The sequence below is a fragment of the Agelaius tricolor genome, unplaced genomic scaffold (genome assembly GCF_023055355.1).
Source record: "Agelaius tricolor isolate 1412-34295 unplaced genomic scaffold, bAgeTri1.0.p SCAF_2, whole genome shotgun sequence".
Classification (NCBI taxonomy): Eukaryota; Metazoa; Chordata; class Aves; order Passeriformes; family Icteridae; genus Agelaius; species Agelaius tricolor.
The window spans coordinates 61,383,746-61,404,678 of NW_027269262.1; the positions used below are offsets into that span (position 1 = coordinate 61,383,746).

A 20,933-nucleotide genomic window follows, 5' to 3' on the forward strand; every position below is an offset into this window, starting at 1 on the left:
TGCAGTTCCTACCTTGCTGCACACACCAGTACAGCTGTGCAAATATATCATCCAAAAGAACATCACTAAGTACTTCTAAATACTGTGTAAATACATCACAGATTGCATAAAGTGCATGGTTACAAGTAGTTGTCATCCATTCAGCTTTCTAGGAGTCAAAAAAAAGAAGAGTTACAACCTGAAGGTGAAACTTCTGGATAAACGTATAAATGAACATTTATATTTACTCAATTTGCTTTATAGTGACATGAAATTCATTTCTGTATCTCAAAACCTCAAAATTTGGAGCCTTAACTCCTGCTTTGCTAACAAGCAGGTTTAAAAAGAACTACAGGAACAGACAAACAGTCTTAGTGTCCAATCCTACTCAATGATTTAACACCAAGCTAAAGCTGTGTTTAAGCATTTTCCAGGGGAAAAAAATTATTGAAGTGAGACATGTCCTACTACAAATAGCCAGACAAAGCCTCCTAAACAATTGACAATTTTGCTCCTACTTCCAATACTAATAATTTACACATTAGTTGCATTTTAAAGCCCATTTCAGTTGTTTTTCAAAGCAGTACCTGGTTCTGGTTTGGCAGACCAAAACTCGAATGGCTGGTCAAAAGTGTGCAATGACAGCACAGTGCTGTTTTGGGTGGTTTATGGTTTTTTTGTGGGTTGGTTGTAGGGTGGTTTGTTTTCACTTTGGCTGAGGGGGGTTTTTTTTCTGCCTTGTCATCAAAAAATTTCGAAGTAACAGGACTTATTTCCTCAAATTGTGACTTCACTGCTGATTACAAGCCTCACTCAAGTGAGCATGCTGTGTGTCTCAGATTCCAAACATCATGTGTAAAAGCTACAGTTTTTCTTACAAACCCTAGATACATTGCATTTTATGCTATTCTTCAGCTGTTCCTAGTGTAAACTACCAGGTCATTTACGCATATGGCTTTAAAAAATGAAAAAAAGTGACGACACCTGCCAATTAGAATTCCATTAAAACAAAACAAGGCTACTAGAACCACAGGTCCACCATCCAGGTTTTAAGGTTTACCCTACATTACTTGACTAAGTTATATTACAGGTTTTCTACTGTAAATGTAGCTCTCATGTAAATTATCTTCCTCCACTTTTATCACCTCAGTCTGCTGTTCTGGCAGTTTCATGTTGTCAAATATCCTGAAGACAATCCGAAACAAATCTTGCCACCAGTGTTTTTCATAGGTATGGCCATATGTCTTCATTATTTCAAACATTACTGTTAAGCCCCTGAAATAAAGAAAGAACAACTTAAACCAAGAGTTACAGAAAGACGTGAACAAGACCAAGTAAGTACAGCTACAGCAGCAATAACAAACTCAAAAACTGTTTAGAACAATATAGACACACGAGTATCCAAAACATAAGTAGAAAATCAGCTTGTAAAACAGCACTTTATAGTTGCAGGCAATAGCCAAAAATATTTTTGAGAGCTGTGGTAAATTAAAATTAAAATAGTAAATGAACTCCTTTACCAAGGGCCACAAAAATTAATAAACAAATATTTCCAGTTAAAAAGTACAAAAGTCTAGAAACAATTATTAACTTTCACCAGCTATAAAGGGAGTCTGGATGCATAGCTCGCATGCCAATGTGTGAATTTAAAGTTATTTGTGTAAAACCCCTCATATTTCACACAGAACTATAACTGAATATGTTTTACAAGGGAAAATCATATTCCAGAAAAATAAGCAAGCTTTACATGAAATCAGGGTACAGCTTTGCTTTTTTTAACCATTTCTGCAATCCTCAACCACTTAATGAACCATGGTACAAAACCAGTTTTAAAATCCCCAAGGTAAGTGGGATGAGCAAGGCAGAATGGAATCACAACTACATAACTTTGTTGTTTATTGTAACAGAAAATACAAATTTAAAATATACAGAACACAGACTTAATTTCTGTATTCCAGTGTCTATTTAAAAGGTGTTTGTTGTTTCCACAGTGGTATCACCTGAATTAAATACATAAGTCATTTTACAGTGATTACATTTACCAAGAGTTGTTTTTGTTTCAAAAGTATAAAGTAAACCTTTTAAAATTTGAATTACAAATACTGATTGTTACCTGGTTCTTACATCTAATTTGCATCTATTGATGATACAGGACAACTCAAAGAGAATTGGGAACCATCCTCGCACCCACACTCTGTCTTCAGGAGCTACATTCATATCATCACTTGTGTATTCCTTGAATGCCTTTAGGAAAGGAAACAGAGTTAGACAGTCATAGAAGTTAGATTCTTCAAAATAAAACACAACTTGGACCGTAAGCAACAATCTCTCCTTCAAGAGTATTATAGCCTGATACCTCAGATGAGTTGGCAATTAAAACAGTAACACTGGGAAAGTGAAGTGTTTTTCAAATTAATCCTTAGTATATTATGATGAATAAACTTAAAAAATAAACAAGATTACACATTCAAGCACCAGTTTCTGCTTGCAGTTCAGAGTGAGTTTCTTGCTCTCATTTTTTTATAGATAGCTCTGAAAGTGAGGACCTAACCATAACATTTTGAGGGTATCAAACATTTTTGGTTATGCTATTATCCATTTCTTCACATTTCCCAGCTAAGAGCAGATCCTGAGATATGATGTTTCCAACAGCTCTCAGGAATGCAAGTCACCAGCTGAACTGGGTGGCAGGAATGGGCAAAGGGGAATAAAAGAATAGAAAAATCACTGCTATTTTCAAAGCCTGTGGCATTTTATACTCCTGTTGTTTCTGAATAAAGTACATTTCTCATTAATCCATGAAACTTGAAGGGAAGCCAGTAGAGTTTAGCATATCTATTTTTTCTTTATAAAAGCACTTCTAGTTTAGTTAACACAGACTATACCTGAGGCCTGTCAGACACGTATTTTGCACAGTGGCGAATGAGGCGGATCGCTTCCATACTGGTATCTGGAAATGCTGCATTGCAGGCAAATTCAGACAAGCACTTCACTGCATCCTGGAAAGAATCTATGGTTGCTGGGAAGTGTTTCTCAAACACGATTGCTGAGAGGAAAGTGTGAAAAGGAGAAAAAAAAAGTGTCATGCTTTAAAATGTATTAATTCTAATGTGAACTGTCTATAACAGAAGTCACGAGAGACTGGTTCATTGATTGGTGCTGTCAAATGCCTGAGTTGTAAGAAAAACTAAAGAAAAAAAAAGTAATATAAAAAAAAATTACCCAGAGGGCATTTGGGCATTTCATTTTGACAGCGAGTATTAAAAATAAATTAAAGTAGAACCTGGACTAAAGCAGGGAAATGTAATAGTTAAGCAAGACTAGAGCAATAGGCTTACTTTTTAACACTAGTCTGTGTCCCCACAGCTTAAGAGGGACACATGAAGTATGGAGTTCCATCTATTAATGGACCTCCTCGCCAGCAACATGTTGCCTTGTTTTTAAATAGCTGCTTTTGAAGAAAAAAAAGTGCTTCATCGAAGATGAAACAGTTTCATAAACTTGTAGATATTCAGTGAAAAAAGAGATCCCTTAAAGCCTGGGATCTATATTAGAATACAGAGAGAGAAAAAATTATCTAGTGCCCCCCTAGCTCAGCACTTTCTCCTAAACGGGCCTTACACAAGCACAATTCAGAATAACAGAAAAAGATAAGCAAACAACATATTAGTAAAATATGCACTTTTTTTTTCCCTAGGGGAAACCCCAAAATACTTCACTTAAATAAAAACGTACACATTAAATAGAATTATCTAAGGCCTGAGTTGTTTTACTACAGAATGCAACAAACAGGCAAGTTTTTTTAAAAGGCATAAAGAAAACCAGTTAACTTTACTCTTATTGAATGACTCTGGTAAGCATTTTCCTAGAGGACCAATTGGAAAGTGTAAATCATTGGTTCCAAGACATGAAAGCAGGCTCTACTCTGCAGGCTGTGAGTCCACAAAGCTTCTTGGGCTCTGGAGTGACACTTGCTTCCATGATGTCTGAATATTGTCCATACTCACTGACAATGTGTCCTGTAGTCTGGAATGCCAGTTCCACTATACTTTCATCCTGATCTGAGGCTGCCAGATGAAACACTGAAAAAATGTTTTTCCAGCCAGAACGAATGTTAGCAGCCTGGGAATTCACCATCTGTGCAATACACCGTACAACCATGTCTCGAATAGTAGGAGACCTAAATTAGGATAATAAACAATAATTTTTTTAAACTGAATTACATAATCAATTTGAATAGTATAATTCTCTAACAACTGATTTTACAAAAGGAATTTGAAATATTAATTGCAGAAGTTGATGCTTGTGATGCCAGGCAATTCAGTTAATTGTATGTTATTACCTGTTTCTCTTCATGATATGTTCAAATGGTCTTAGGAAGTCCTTCTGGAATCGGAAATTAGCAAGTTCTCCTTTCTCCAAGAACTTCATTGACAATTGCCTTAATGAGTCTACTGCAAAAATAGCTACATCTTCATTGGGATTGCAGCCAACCTGAGAATGTAGAATAGAAATGCAGAGTAAGCTTGCATCAGAATTTGTATGGATTCATCACAAGCTGCCTTTACAGTTGATAACAGAGAACTAAGCAGCACTGAAAAATTAATGAAATTAAACAGTAGTCAACTCTAGAAATCACACTTTATGCAATTCAACAATCCCTAATTCCAGCTATTTTCTATGTTAAATACGTTAAATAACCTGGCATTTAAAACCTCGTAAAAATGAGCAAGCCATCTAAAAAAGACTTTAACAGCTGTATTAAAAATGCATGTCAAACATTCATTTGATAAAGAGTCAATTTAGACTTGAAGACAACCTCTTAAACCAAGCATCATGAAACATCCCCAAAAACTACAGCACAAAACTAACAGCAGCTAGTTCTAGACTCAAGTAATGATAAATAACATAATGTATACTTTTGTTTTTGTATTTATTATAATGAGTACCTCTGCCTTCTTGCTGGTCTTTACTGCTTTACAATTTCTGTGAGTTTAACTTACAGAGAAGGACAGAAAACCCATTATGATTCATATAAGCACAATTTTCCAATAAATCTCAAAATAAAATGATCTGTATCAAGAACTGAAGGAGTGTGCACTATAAGCATTAACAGGGATACCTTGTTAAAATGATCGCCAATAACTTCCCAGATCCTAGACCACTGTAACCTGATCCGGCCCATGTTGTAGTAAGAAATCTCTACTATCTTCTGCAGACTAAACATTCGAGGGTGGGTGGCAGACAGCAGCTCATCCATAGACACAGCACAAAGCCAGCGCACGAAATCCACTGTTAAATCACCACAGGTTTTCATGAAATATTTTTCCAAGGTTCAGTTTACAGGGGTGGGGAGGGGTAGGGAAGAGATTAAACCTACCAATAGCATTTCCATCCAACCTTGTAGATCCTGTAAATATTCTGTGAAGTGCAGTTAAAGACATGGTTAAAGTTTCTTAAGAAATGCACCTGTTAAATGTTTTCAAGCCTCCTTGTCTTATTTTTTTTAACAATATATAGACAGTCTCTGATTACTTTTATTTATTAAGAAACAATTAATTTTTTACAGTTGTAAAGACATAGTGAGAGTACAGTCAGCTTTTATCATCCCCGATTGAAATACAGAACTCAAACACCTCCAGAGTGCATAATACCCATTTGCCATGAAAAATAGATATTTGAAACACTTCCCATTATGAAGCAGGGAGGGACACTGCAAACCTAAACAGCTATGGTGTGTTTGACATCAAGCTTCCAGTGCACTTGATGTGATTTTACTGCAAGACAACTTTTCATTGAACTGACATTGATCTTGCTGCCTGTACTTCAACCACAGAAATGTTTGTAAGCCTTCAAAATAATGTCTCTTCATCAATTTTGACAACCATTACAAAAATTATATGTTCTGATTTCTTACATGCTGAGCAAGCAAGACCCATGAACACTTCAGTCTGATCACTACTGTATGATATAGACTGGGAATGTTCAAAATATGTATTCTGCCTAGCCAAATCCAGTTAAAATAAATGTGATTCATAGAAAGGAAGACTGGAATAATAATTTTGGTCATTTCAGAAAACATCCACATAACCTAGAGGAAAGCAGGGAGTCAGTAATTACATTTAGGAGAAAAAGAGTCTGACAATAATGCCCTCAGTACTAAGGCAAAATGAGATTTGCAATCTGTTACTATATACAGCAAATCAAGATTCAGCAGACACTACAGCAGACTCCATTCTGTAAGTCTTCTGCAGTAATTTTTTTATCAGTAAAAAAGCTTCTTGCCTAATCTTTGCCCTGCTCCTTCTTGCACAAACACCCATGATGCAAAAATAAATCCACCCCCCTCTAACTGAAAAGCACTTATCTACGGTAGTTTTTATTAGGCTTTTTCCAAATAAATTAATAAATTAGTCAGGTCCTTTTCTTAGCACAGGGTATTCAAATACTGCTTGAAAAACTTCAGGTGGCAACAAGAAATTTAATACAGTACCTGTCTACAGCAACAACAACGCTTTGGGAGCTAGTTTCTCCAATGGATTCCTGAATACTTGCTATCTGCTTCCAATCCACGTTTCCACCAACTACAGTGAGAAAAATTGAAAAATGGGTAAAAAAGAATACAGAATGGGTTGGGAAGAAAGAGGAATAATAGGTTTGCCACTACCAGTATAATTAAATATATTTTTAATTCACAAAAGAGAAGCACATTATGAATTTCCCTTGCATGAGCTGGACATCTCAGTGAACAGTTACATGTTGGTGTAAGTCCTAATTATCCTAATTACCTAATTATTATGTCTCTATCCATGTATAAATTATATTAGTCCCTAAAAACTGTCCACATTTGGAGCAACAGATACAAGTGAAAAAAATAAAACCCACAAGAATCACCTTTTTTTCCTCTATTTGTCAATGAAACTTTGGTAATCTTGCCACTTAGAACACACAACATATGACTGAGAATATAGCTTAGAGGAGAATTTTTCACACTTAATTAGCATCAAGTGAGTAAATCCCAAAAGATTTCTATCATTCAGAAAGAATAGCTTCCACCAAAATTCCATCTTTAAGCTACATCTCAATTACAGCAAAATTATCACCCCAAAATAGTGAGAAATATCTATAAATAAAACCAGTAATTATTTATTTTGGAGGCTTGAAACTGTAACCCACATCTGGGAAAGCTGTGAAGAAACTGCAAACTTTGCAGTGAGAAAAATTCTGAAATTTTTAGCCATCTCCAAAAAAAAAAAGCAATCACCATCAAAGAAAGAGGTGGAATCTTGCAATCACTTTGGGTAATTCCACATACCCTGTATGCAGGACTTTTTTTTTTATTTAAACAATATAGAAAAGAACAGAAGACTGAAAGAAAGCAAGTAGTTCTGATCTCAGAGGTTTGCTGAGAGAAAAACTTCTCATGTTTCAGCTTGCCTCAGAGCCTTGATGCCTCAGAGCCATCCACACTTGGAGGTGGCTGGAGATGACTGTCTGTCAAATCTATACAACCTTACCTACCTGAAGTACTTTTCTAGGGCATTTATGGAACAACTTTTCTGTACATACATATGTAACCTCATGCTGGTATCTCAGCAATGTATAATACCACTGGGTTTGATCAAGACTTCTCTTGTAAGCACACAAGCTGCCAGTGTCAATTAGCTTGAATGCTGCTAATGAGTCAGCTAAGAAGTATCAAATGAGCAGCAGAGTGTGAAGAGAATTGGAAGGGCTAATTCCAAGGAGTCAGAGCCCTAACCAACTTTACCAGCTTATGTGAGAATTCCTTGTTATCACAGGATTTGTAATTCAATGCTTGAAAACCTGAACAGACAGCAGACTTACACTCTAACAGTTGTGAAATCTTTAACAGTGCAACACAGGAGTCAGCTAGGTAACTCTGCTTTACAAAAAAGAGATTTGTCAGATTCCCCCTGTCCAAAGAGGATTTCTGGTTACCCAGGAGCCCAAACACTTTGGCTATGACCTACTCACAGCAGCAAGTTTTGTCTTCCAACTTTGTGAACAGAAACTGACATAGGAGAAATGTGGATTTCACAATTACAACTCCAAGTAAGGCAATATTCCTACCAAAGGAGCAATAGACTAGATGCTTATTCATTCCTTTACAACCTCCATGCTTGTGATGCTTTGAATTTCCAAGTACAACAAAAAAAGGGTCACAACAGGTAGGTAATACAAGAGATAAAGACATTTGAGTGCAGATGCCTGAACAGCCACACCTGAATTCTTGCTGAGGCAGTAAATGAGCAAAGGAGCTTTTGGGTCTGGTTTTGTTCATCTTTGTTATTTCAAAAAACACATTAACTTCAGCAAGAAAAGTGAGTGCTGCTGCTTATCCACATCTGATTTTGCAAGTAGGTCTGAAAGATGGAGTTTCTGTTTCACCAGACTGCAACTTCATTCACTCTAAACAACTATTTTCCTGTAAAATATGTGTCTGTGTATATGGACATACACACTATGTGTTCTTCACAGGAATTTAGGTTTATAGAAAGCTTGCTTGAAACCCATAGTTCCAATGCATACTTTGGAATCATAGAAAATTAAACTATCTGCAAAAAAGGATTTGTAGAAAGAAGTGAAATAACTAAAACAGTTGAGAAAATGTTCTAACAGCCCCTTAGTGCATAAAAACCAAGTTAAGCACTTTCCAATAAGATTGAAGCAATATTATTAAAAAAAAAAAAAGAAAATGGTCAAGTTTCCATAGGTACACTGTAATAAGCATTCCAGAAATTGAATTCAGAGAAAAACATTTTATGTATTTGGGCATAAACTGTTTTCCCTAGAAATGTAGCTGACAGCAGCAAAAGGTCTTTATGAGCTGGACCTATACCAATGAGCGGCAAGTATGATTTAGGGAAACCTGAATACCAGTTGCATTCTTGAGTTATGAGGACTTAAAACTTTTAAAGGCCAGCCACTTTAGCCTTAGAGAAGCACAGAGAAGCATAGAGAAACTGCCAGGATTTGGAAGTAGCCAAGTTGCACAAGTCCATCAGGGAACACTGAAAGATGCATACTGGAAGGGCAGGAAGAAGCCCAGTGTATGACATGTTGGCAGACTCACTGATTTCCAAGTCCAAGTTTAACATTCATCAATGCTTGGCAAGGTGAGGGAAGTACAGAGGCAGGCCAAAGGGGAGCAAAAGGGAAAGAAAAGGAATGACTGTAGAAGAAAAAAAACTCTCTGAGGAGAATACAAACCTGGATGATTAGGAGTAGTTTGGGGGCTAAGATCAGGAAAAACAGAAAATTATCATTACTCAAAAAAAATTACCTGAAAAACTGAGGGAAGACAAAGCTTTTGTTTGGCTGTGAGTGAAGTTCAAAAGGCAAGAGATACTGAGCATCACACTATAACTGAAACTTTCTCATAGTCAAAAAGACTTTATATATACACTTTGATGCTTCCAGAGTTTTTAAATACCCTACACCTACACCTATATATCTTTAACTGTGTTCCCACTTAAAATAAACAAATAAACAAAACTCCCAACATTCTAAAGATAAATTTAAGGTAAGTCTTATACTTTTCTACAAAGATAAGAAAAATAATCTCATTTTGCAGTATATTTTAGTGCTCAAGCCTAAAAAAGGCACTTAGTAGGCACTCAGTACCAAAGTAACCAGAAAAGGAAAGAAATGAAATTTCAGAATTTAAGCTAAATTAATCTCCCACTTGGTTTGAATTCTGTGTATTTCTCACAAAGCTCCACAACAGATGCTTAACCTACACATACTGACTTGCTTGCTTGGTAAAATACTTGGCACACCAAGTAATGTTGCAATATTATTAAACCTGGTCATACCATCTGCAATCCATTTTTAGTTGGAAAGTGATATTTTAATAGAATTGAACAACATATATAATCTTCTTACATTTTCCATCCTAGCAATAATAACAGAGCAAACTAAATATTCCAGAAATTGGAGTAAGTCTATTCAAAGCATAAGTTTTACAAGGACTACTTCATGGTCTTTTGTCAGAAACTCACATAAAAACACAGAACAAATTTAAATAGTTCTCTGAACAAAACCAGCTAAATGAAATACTTAGTATCTGCATCACTTACCCAGTCCCAGCCCCACAAATTCATCAGGTGCCTGATCCTTTGTTCCAGTAAAAGAACCTTCCCTGCCACGCACTGTCCCTGAGATGTAGCGAGGTTTTACTCCAGTTCCTATTAACTGTGCCAGTTCAAGCTGACTGATGCATTTCAGAATCTATTGCAGAGAATAAAGAAGTTGTTTACCAACCAAAAGCAGTTTGAAATAGTAAAAAGCAAGTAAAGCTCTTTAGAAGGAAAAAATTTCAATACTTGAGGTCAAAAAATCTGGGTTTTTTTCTAAAATGAATATAAATTTAAATAGTACTGGATTAGTCTCTCTCAGTTTTATTTCTCACTTAGACATGTTTTGCTACTTTAAGAAGTATACATGCAGCACTTACCTAAACCACACTGTGTTTATGCACAAACAAGCACACTAGTGTGTTGAAAATCAGTGAACCTGCTTTCTTACAGCTCAAGTACAAATGACTTGTACCTCATGCCAGGAATTTCCCAAATAGTTTCCATCTGTATGAGCCACCGTGATGAGAGTTTTAATGGTGTCAATGTTCTTCTGTTTCATTTCAGTAATACCAGAACTCACTGTAAGCAACGTAAATCTTGCTAATGCTTGAACATAGGCATCTCTTTCAAGCTGCAAATGGGAAGGAAAGAAACACAAGTCTCATAAATATTTTTGCCATTTCTTGTTCTTAGTACAATCTGTATGATTTCATCAACTATACCATTTATCTTTCTCTTCCTAGAACTGAATTTCCAAAGCATAGTGAAAATATCTCAAGTTCTTCACCAGTAAGAAGGTATCTGTGGGATGAAATCAGGTCCTTCTATTCAGGAACATGAAGTGTAATGTCTGACAGCATAGGACATATAAGATGTGCTTACATTTCTGGTTTGGTCTTTTTTGGGGAAAAGAGGATGCTGCTTCAGAAGAAATGTTGCTAATTAGCTAAGTTTTCTATATTCTTGTACCATACTAAGACCTACTCTGAAAATGCTGCCTTATGCAGACTCACTGAAGTTTTAGCATTTTTTTGTCAATAAAATCTAAAAAATGTATCTAAAAGGCAAGTTATGCCAATTCTATGGAATTGCTCAAAACCGATTTGATTTAATTTGCACCATTTGGAGCATCTCAGAAGCTTCTGAAGAAGTGTCATGGGTAAACAGCAAGTGACCAAAATCCAGACAGATCTCACAAAAAAAATTCCACCCAGTTCCCCAATTTTTATGTGTATGGTATCTATAAGCAACAAAGGGAACTCCTCAGATTTCACATGAACCAATTACAATGGTAAAAAGGGGATTACAGTTGAGCCCACAAGTGCATTTTATTCTCCTGTTATGTATAAACTGAAGGCTGTAAAGTGAAATGGTTGTACACCAGATAAACAAATTACAATTACGAAATATAATTAACTGTTTGGATATTTAGGGGTATTTTTAAAGTAAAAAATCATTGAACACAGAAAACAACCAAATATAAAATATAAAAAAAACCCCCAAAAAAACAGAAAGAATGGGATTCCACAGAGAAAACACTAACACCACAATAGTGGGCTATGGTAGAAGGGACAGACTGCCACTGAGCCACTGACTACAGAACAGCTGCCACATTCAAAGCCAACCATTTCTGCAGGGTACGCTGGCAAAGGTGAAGAAAATAATGTAGAAGCACAGAAAAATGAAGACTCAAAGAAAGAGTACTAAGCAATGAAGCTTCAGAGCCTACAAACTGCGTATTTTCTGTAAAACCAAAACATTTTCAGTCCTACTCATTCATGTAGGTATTCCCCCCTTCCCCCTTTTTCTAAGCCACCACAGTAGAAGACAAACAACTAAATAATGTGTCCGTCACCCAGAAATTGAAACTTGATGATATAAGTAGATTAAGTACATCCTTTTGATGCATATCTTTTCTCAGATGCTTAAAGACAAAAGTCAGACTGTGTGACAAGTCTAAGATTAAAAATATAAATAATTAAAACCAGAATCTATAACTGAGGTTTTAGAGGTGAGCATGTATGACTTAAACTATCGTGTACTTTGGAAATTTTCTTAAAATTAAAGGAATCTAGGTCCCTCCATTATCTCTCAAGGTGTGTAAATGTTAACTCTTAATAGACACCAATCTTCATTTCTATACATTTCCACAATGAAAACTGGAAAAGTTGCCATCACTGGTTAAGCACGTGAGGATAAACTTCATTCCAACAGACAAGATCCTTAAACCAGCACAAGTACAGACATGCCAGTCTCCTTCAAACCATCAGAGCTATCTTGTGTCTGTAGTCAGACAATATCCCACCTAACCAAGACCTTGTGAACTGGAATCATCCTGTAATACTGAAATTACCAACAAACCAGTACTGTTTTTAATTATATCAACAAAACAGAATTTCCACAGAAAACCAAGAAGTAATAATGCTTATACTGAAAATGCAAAAGCAACACTTCCCATTTTCTGAAATTTAAAAACTTGTTTTTGGAACACCTCCAGTTCAATCATGTCCCAAGCCAATGGAAGGGTCCAACTGAATCACAGGGATCTTGGAGCAAACATGTCCTTGCCCTCCCCAGCAAGGCTGACCACTGCAGCTGCTGAAACTGGTATTGGTACCAGTTCCACTTTTGCAGCTTAGAAACAAAAGTAACTGGAGTGTGTTTCACTGAACATCTGCAGGCTCCAGGGAAGGCTTTGTTAATCAAATTTTTAAGTCTGTTGAGCTTGGGAACAGGTGGTCATGCAGAAATTAGGTGGAAAAACAGAGGAAAGAAACCTCACATGATCTCAAATGGACTTTTTTAAGCAGCTGTATCATAGGTCCCAATGTGCTTTTCCACATTAGTGGTAAATGCTATCTAACTTGCCAAATACAAATACAAGGGGAGAAGGAAGGAAACCATTCCCTATCATATCATAGTTCAACATCTTCTATTTAGTCTTACACAGTTGGTTTCAGGGTTGGTGCGTGTTCTCTTGGTAAGCATTTTCAACATACACATGAAATAACACAAAGCCAAACATACAGATTTTGCCCGCCCCTCTCTTCAGCTATGTCTGTAACAGACTTATGGCAGACCAGTACTCCATTTATTAACTAATAATCTACAATAACATAATTGTACCTTCCCTACCAATGGTTTCTAAATAGAAAAACAAAAGCAAAAAAAAGCCCCAGTTTAATCACCATGGCCCTCTGGAGCCAGAGAGTCTGGCATTCTTGGCAATGCACTTCATGCAAGATCCATTCATTCATTACAACAGGAATGCCATTTTCAGTGCCATAACTGTTAAAAGGGTATCGATTTAAAGACATCTTGGATTAATATCATCTCTCTGAAGTTGAGAACAATATTTCAAATACAGTTCAGAGAGATACTATTTTACATGATGGAGAGACTCATTTTATAAAACAACAAAACACACCTAAACTGCTTTGTAACAATGCTAGAAATAAAATACTTTGACATAAAAGTAGTCAATTTCTATTGAAACAAACATTCAGTGCAGAGGCACGGAAGCACTTACCACAAAACACTAGGAAAAATAAAGGTCACTTCATGTACATTTCCAGTCAAAATCAGATGAAATAGTAATGTCAGAAGCAGGCAGCCCCTATCTATTGCAGTGCACAGCTTCAGCAGCAAGGACACTCAGAATCCCACTAACATCTTGCTGGTACATAAACCAAGGCATTGTGTCAATCTTACATTTTTTACCTGAATGTTGAAAATGCAAGCAATGCGGATTGCGCATCGTATACCCTCCAAACAGAGAGAGGCAACTTCGGTGTCATCACAGTCCTGCAGACCCACGCTGAATGCAGCCAGGAAAGGTGTCCATGCCAACTGCAATGGATGCAAAGCAAGTGTTACCATTATCAGCAATTGTTGGTAATTGAGGGGAATGTTATAGTTTCACCATCTTGCTGAAGTGTAAATTCCATTCTTAACTTACATAATCAACCTTGAAGCTGTCTTTTGACAAAAAGGAAACAGAATATACAAACATGAAACGTAATACTAAAAAGTGTGGTCAGAAGAGACATGAGACAGAATGAGGCAGAAGTAATGCAGAGTGGAGCTCCCCTCCAAAGCACTTGTCCTCTCCCTCAGCAACAAACACACAGCCATCTTCAGATAGCTGTAAAAACCAAATCCTAAAGCTATGTCAATTAGATGTCTGTTAGAGTTTTAGCACTCCCAGGATGACTTTTATCTCTGGACATTGAAACACAGAGTAAACACTTATTGTAATAACCAACACACCATATAACAGATTTATGATGAAAAGTACATAAGTAAGACTAGCTTATCCTGATAACACCAGAAAAAGCCAACAACAAAAAAAGGAGGGTACTAAAAATAAGGGAAACTTTATTAATCACACTAAAATTATAGTAAGCTAACAACAACAACAGCAAAATACTAGACAAGACTCTTGCCTTATCTCTCTACTACTAATTTTGTTGCCCTTTTCCCTCCATCTTTTTGTAAGCCACTACTGATGTTTCCCATTCCTCTTGCCTTAGGTGCCACTGAGTACTGCAAGGCAGACCACACAGTCCTTTCCTTGTGGCCAAGGCTCCCCCTCCCAAAGGCAGAAAAAACAGTGAGAAGATGCAGAGGATCCTGCTGTAACTACATGGAGTTATGGAGAGGAAACACCACAGAACCCAGAATGATTTTAGACATAATTTTACCTTAAGTCACCCCAGATGAAATACAGAGTCAATGGGCACAGCAAGGAGCAATAGATTTCACACTTAATTTCATAATAAAATGATGTACCACTGAGCTTTGGTTTCATTTTAGCCAGCAGCTCCAAAAGCACTACCTTCAAAAAGCATTTAATGCTTGCACATACCAAACTGTAACTGGGAGACAGTATTAAAGGCACTGGATGAATTCAAAGATTCAGGATTTAATTCCCCATTGTATCATCTTTAAAGGTCCCTTCCAACCCAAACTATTCTATAATTTTATGTTCAGAAATGTATGTTTTTTCCCAATGCCTTCCTAATTTTCCCTGCTATTGTAACCAAAACTAATCTTAAAAAATCACGAAACTGAAATAATTTCTTAAAAATTATCTAATGGTCTGTATACTGTGCTTTGTAACTACATGTATGCTGTTATTTGTAGGCTGTTTCATTAATACAGATGAAAATCAAGCCTCAAAACCAGACAATCAATTCTGGGCTGCTTAGATGGGTGCATAAAGGGAATTTTTGCTGTTTTAAGAATTCAGCCAATGTATCTGCAAACACAGTTACAATGATCAATTTTATGTGGACATCAATGGGTGAGATACCCAGAAATGTGTAAATTTTCACTGAATATTTGAGTCTAAATTTTAAAAAGTGAAATTAGGTATTCCAATTCCACAGTTCTCACTTGTTTTTGAGAAGAGGGCCCTCTGGTCAATACATTACATTACTGTCCTCAGCACTTTAATTAGTTCACGAACACCCTCAAATAACTTCAAGCAAAAACTTCTTATTTTTTGTACCTTCATGAAACATGTTTAGAGTGTTAATTTAACCAGGATGCTTCATTTTTTGCTCCTTTGAAAATGAGCTTTGAATATACACTTTTTAAACAGTAAAGGGTAGGAAGGATTAGGGCTGGTATCTTGAAGAAAATCACACTATGAATTTTACAGATGCCTGCATGTGAATTATTTAATTTCAGCCTTCAGGAAGTCCGCAGAGAGAAAGTATAGTACATCTCTGCCATGTGATACCTTGAACAGCCTAAAAGTAAATTTTTAACAAGGTCTGTGCTTAGTGTTCCTCTGTACAAATCAAATACTATGCTAGTTTTTTTAATAAGGTGACAAAGAACTCGTAATTTTGCCTCATAGACAGCAATCTTACACAGAGACCTTCAGTGTGCCCAGGTGGCCAAGAAGGCCAATGGCATCCTGGCTTGTGCCAGGAAGGGTGGCCAGCAGGACCAGGGCAGTGCTCTGTACTCAGCACTGGTGAGGCCACACTCTGCATCCTGTGCTCCGTTCTGGGCTCTCACTGCAAGAAAGGCATGGAGGTGCGGGATTGAGTCCAGAGAAGGACAATGGAGCTGGTGAAAGAGGTGGGAGTAGGTTCTTCTCCCCAGTAACAAGGGAAAGGATGAGAGCAAGTGGCCTCAAGTTGCACCAGGAGACATTTACATTGAATATTGGGAAAAATTCCTTCACAGATGCAGCTGACATAAGTTGAAACAAGCTGCCCAAGGAAGCAGTGCGGGCACCAACCCTGGAAGCATTTATCAGACATGTAAATGCAGCACTTCAGGTCATGGTTTAGTGGTGGACTTGGCAGCCCTGGGTTAACAGCAGGACTCAAAGCTTTTAAGAGTCTATTTCAACCTAAATGTTTCTGAGCTTCTTGGGCCTGGAGCTCCATCTAACCTCACAGCACATCCCCCCAGGGAACCATTTGTTCATTCAGTGGTAGAGGTCTGAGACTTTACTTCCCTGGAGCAGTTCACAAAGTGGTCATGTGAGCACCATGACTTGAACAAGGGCACAAACAAGAGCCCTAACAATCATCTCAAAGCCCTAACAATTAATCTCAATGGCAGATGACTGCTGTGAGTTAGGTATGCCAGAGACCACATCCAAGAGCACACTGAGGCATCCTACACTGCTGAACATACTCTGTCTATGAATCTGAATCACTGCTATGGAAAAAGCATTTGGCATGCAGACAGCTTTGCACTTACACAATAGCAGAGTGGTGCTTAGAATAATAGTTTAATACAGGTTCAGCTTCCTCCCCTACACTGGGCTACAGTCCTAGCTTTCTAAAGCATTAATTTGCAACAGACAACATTAGATAAACGTTTTTCCTGATAACTGCTCCATTGCTTCTTGTACCAGCACAGAAACTTCTTAAATTCCAGGGTAAAGGAAACTAGATTAGAAGGCTCAAAATCCTCTTTCCTGTAGCAAGTTAAGTAACTCACAAAATGAGCAGAGCACAGCAGATGCAAATCTTCAGTATTTTCAATAAATCCTGTCAGTCAGCATTTTGTATTAAGAAACTGTGATATTCTACATGATTATCTGAACAGGTATCTCACCTTAAACATGGGTCTCACATGCTCCAGGTGTGTTGCACTGGTAAAAGGGGCCTGAACGTGGCTCACTGCCTCCATAAGAGCTTTAGCTGTTTTAGCCATTTGCTCCATTTCCAAGTTATATAGGAGTCTTCTCTGCTTCTCACTAGCAACACCTGCAAACACATTTTTTCTCTCATTTGTGCATCTTTAGGAATATAATAATTTTATGTTTTTCATTAAGTACAATATTCAGATGTATTTTTGTATTATCTTCACTTTCTGAAATTATCATACCAGCCTTCTCATATTTCTTTTACAACATAGATAAAACTTAACTTAAGGCAAACTTGTATTTGAAATGAAAACTATTTTTAAACCTTTACAGAATTTTAAGATTTGAACAACAGAGATTTCTTCTCCATCACCTCAACTGACAGCATAAATGTCACACCCACTAAGTTAAATTCAAAATGAAGAGATATGTCATAGGAATCCATCAGCAGAGAAAATAACAATAAAAATAACTGGACATCCTTTTTCAGTGTGAGAACTACATTAAACCTTTTCATTTCCATAACAGAACCCACCTCTCAAGAAGACAGTGAAATCCAAGTAGCATGTAATAATCATCTTTTTAAAAGTGACAATAAAACATTATGTTAAGTGAATGAATACTGAAACAAGAGTATTTCTTTTTTTCAGATGCAAATTTCCTGCAAGCAATCTGTTCATAAGGCTAACCTAGGACTTAAAATTCTACAAATATGTTGGGAAAAAGTTCAATCTCTCTTAAGGTCCTCTGTAGAAAAGTTAGATGAGTAACATCTCAATCTTCACAATATATGCAAAACACAAAGGTTTTCTGTTATCTGAGAAAGGAAAAGATTATTAATAAAGTGCACAAATTAGGGCCCTAAGAATCAAATACTGCAAAATATTTGAAAACAGATTGGTTATTGCAAGAAATCACAACAGTTACTTAAGAAAAAGAAGACACACACACAGTGTGTGTGTTCTGCTCTGTACCTATTGGCAACCATGTAACTTCACAGTTCTTTCCCTGTGCTGCTGCAACACCTGCCTCCTCCATGGTCAATGACTGACTGCCAGGAATTCAGATGCAAAGGGAAGTGAAAATAAGCAGTTGTATTTAATGCAGATTTGAGGTTAGCATCATGCATTATGTTAAAAAGAAAAGAATATGAAATTAGAAGCTAGGACTGACTCACTGTGAATTAAGTGAGTGATGTTTGCTTCATTCAACTCCTGCTTTAAAAAGGAGAGCTTCATGAAACTGAAGAGCCAACCCAACTGAAGAAAGCTAGCAATGCCACTACTTACTTTGTTTACTGGATTTTGTGGGTATTGTTAATTCTTTTGTTTCTTTCATTGAAATCTTCTTTCCAGCTATTTCATTATAGATAGCAGACAAATATTCTTCAGGGAGATCTTTACTGTCATTGATACCTCTATTCATTTTAATATACTGTTCTTTTGTCATTTTATTCTTAACCTGAAATGCAGAAAGTAGCTGTAAATATCAACACATGAGGCAAGCTTGTAATTTACAATCTCCCTATAAAACTGCCCAGCCCACAAGAAGTTACCATCAGGGATAAACCTGCTGATTCAGAAGACTTTTTAAAGTATTCAACATATCCAAGACTACACTGTCAAATCTACAATATACCGCAAAGCCATGAGGACATTCTAACACTCAAACATTTGGTGGGATCCACAGATCAAATGTATGTCAAATTACATGTACATTAAAAAAAAAACAGAAAGGAAAAAAAAGCTTTTTCTTGTCATACAGACCAAACTATCCATGATGCAGAAAGCTACCTTACAGAAAGGCCTAACCAAAAAAACTTCAAAACCTCAACACCCATGAAACATAATACTGCTACTTAAAAAGATGCACTAATGTAGACTACCTTACTTATTACACACATCCTGATGCTAAATTGGATAACAAGCTTTAACAACTACACTGTCACAATGCCTGAAAGTTACATGCCTATGAATTACACGGATATTTATTCCATCAACATACCTGTGGACTGTGAAGATCTGTTGTCAACATGATAATTGAGTAAGCTAAAACATATGCAGTATCTGCACTAGCAAAAAGAGTTTGCCTGAAGGCAAAAAGGAGAGAAAGAATAGCAAATTTAATTTATTAAGATTTTTTACTAATCACTCAGTTTTACAAAGTTCTGAAGAAGTAGTGTATCTTACCCTTGGTTACATTCTAAATATCTAGCAGCAAATTTCTCCATTAAGCGATCAATTTTTTGAGCTTCTCCGGGCAGACGAAATCCTTCTAGAAACATGCGCAGAGCTGAAACGAAATCCTTTCCCGAAAAGTCGTGTTGGTCTACATATGCATACATGACTTCTTTGTTAAATTTATCATTGTCTCCCAGGAACTCCCCAACCTGAGTCTAAAACAAGAGTAGAAAAGACAAACTAGTGCATTTATATTTGAAAAATAAATACCAACAGCAGTCAAATGTTGTACAAAAAGAGGTGTGTATTGCAGTTAACTGAGACATATTCCTGCTTCTCCTCCATTGTCTGAAGCAAAGTATTTTAACCATATATTCCATCATAATGCTCTTACATGCTCATATGTATCTGCCTACATTCTTCCTTCTCTGCTCTTACTCTCATGCCATTTGTTTGTTAGATGAATTCCACACGTGTACAAGACAAAGTTAGTATTACTAATGATTGTACTCTGCTGTAATGATTTTTGTAGTTAAGAAACTTATTACAGGAATGAAAAGCTCACTAAACTTTTTTCCCTAGAGCACTGATCTCAAACAGATGCAAGGGATGCTCAAATAAAAAGAGCTGGTACTCAAAACACATCTGAGTTGATCACTGTCAACACAACACAGTACAATGAAGAAGAGCATGCATTCAGATAAAGATGCCTGGATATGTAAACTGAGGTTAAAAAAATGTTTTAATGTCTGATTCTAAGCATTAATACCAAAATCTGTGAATTCAGCCACAGTAGCAAACATGGGCACCAATGGCTGTGGCCTTTATGTATAATGGTGAAAACTGCTGTTTCAGAAAGTTAGGTTTCTCATGACAATATTAACATGAGATATTCCTACCCATATTGCAGGACCCTTCCAAGTCCAGCAACAGCTGCTAGCTGCAAATAAAATGAAAGAGCTAATCTCAATTAGCTAACTTTCCTCTGGGGGCAGAAAAAAAGTGCTTTTAATGTTGTTACACCACATTATTATTTTCACCATCTCTGAAGGACAGATAATTCTGGCAGTTCCTTACTAAAGTATATAGGATTTACTAAGTTGCTTCAAGCTATACTAGCAACTAAGTACAAGTTTTGAGTCAGCTCAAGTAGGTCAGTCTCTTGCTTTACAGGATGCTGAACCACAGGATGCATAGAGCACAGGGTAGAGCTCTACTGCACCCTCCAACTCAAATTCCTTGAACTTACAAATTTTACAAGAGAGAGAGAGGTTTCCTTTTCTTCATTCCACAATAATGTGATACACACTCTGAACACTATCAGCTGATTTGCAATTAGTATAAACACATCAGTATAAGCACAGACAACCATCAGGAAAACAGTTTCCTTACTGAATCTAATCTTTCCTCTTGATGCAAGAATTGAGCAATGTCTTCAGGGGTAGTGCCAAGCATTCCTTGTTCTTGCAGGTACTGAATCCCCCTCTTTGGTTTCTTGTTGAATCTGTACAATGAAAAGCAAGATGAAATGAGAGTTAATCCTTTTACCCATAC

At 36.7% G+C, this 20,933-nt stretch overlaps 1 protein-coding gene across 1 annotated transcript in view; it reads right to left on the reverse strand.

The window, feature by feature from the left end:
* Window positions 1-20,933, reverse strand: part of ARFGEF1 (ARF guanine nucleotide exchange factor 1) — an 85,030-nt gene that overhangs the window by 11,690 nt on the left and 52,407 nt on the right. The window contains exons 15-31 of the mRNA XM_071420539.1: window positions 20,772-20,883; window positions 19,389-19,594; window positions 19,204-19,288; window positions 18,489-18,660; window positions 17,169-17,320; window positions 13,803-13,931; window positions 10,555-10,713; window positions 10,083-10,233; window positions 6,473-6,563; window positions 5,360-5,400; window positions 5,102-5,271; window positions 4,322-4,473; window positions 3,987-4,159; window positions 2,865-3,025; window positions 2,093-2,223; window positions 1,125-1,254; window positions 13-148 (exon numbers count right to left, since the gene is read on the reverse strand). Of these exons, the coding sequence (XP_071276640.1) occupies window positions 13-148; window positions 1,125-1,254; window positions 2,093-2,223; window positions 2,865-3,025; window positions 3,987-4,159; window positions 4,322-4,473; window positions 5,102-5,271; window positions 5,360-5,400; window positions 6,473-6,563; window positions 10,083-10,233; window positions 10,555-10,713; window positions 13,803-13,931; window positions 17,169-17,320; window positions 18,489-18,660; window positions 19,204-19,288; window positions 19,389-19,594; window positions 20,772-20,883 (2,351 nt within the window). The remainder of the gene's footprint in view (window positions 1-12; window positions 149-1,124; window positions 1,255-2,092; window positions 2,224-2,864; window positions 3,026-3,986; window positions 4,160-4,321; window positions 4,474-5,101; window positions 5,272-5,359; window positions 5,401-6,472; window positions 6,564-10,082; window positions 10,234-10,554; window positions 10,714-13,802; window positions 13,932-17,168; window positions 17,321-18,488; window positions 18,661-19,203; window positions 19,289-19,388; window positions 19,595-20,771; window positions 20,884-20,933) is intronic.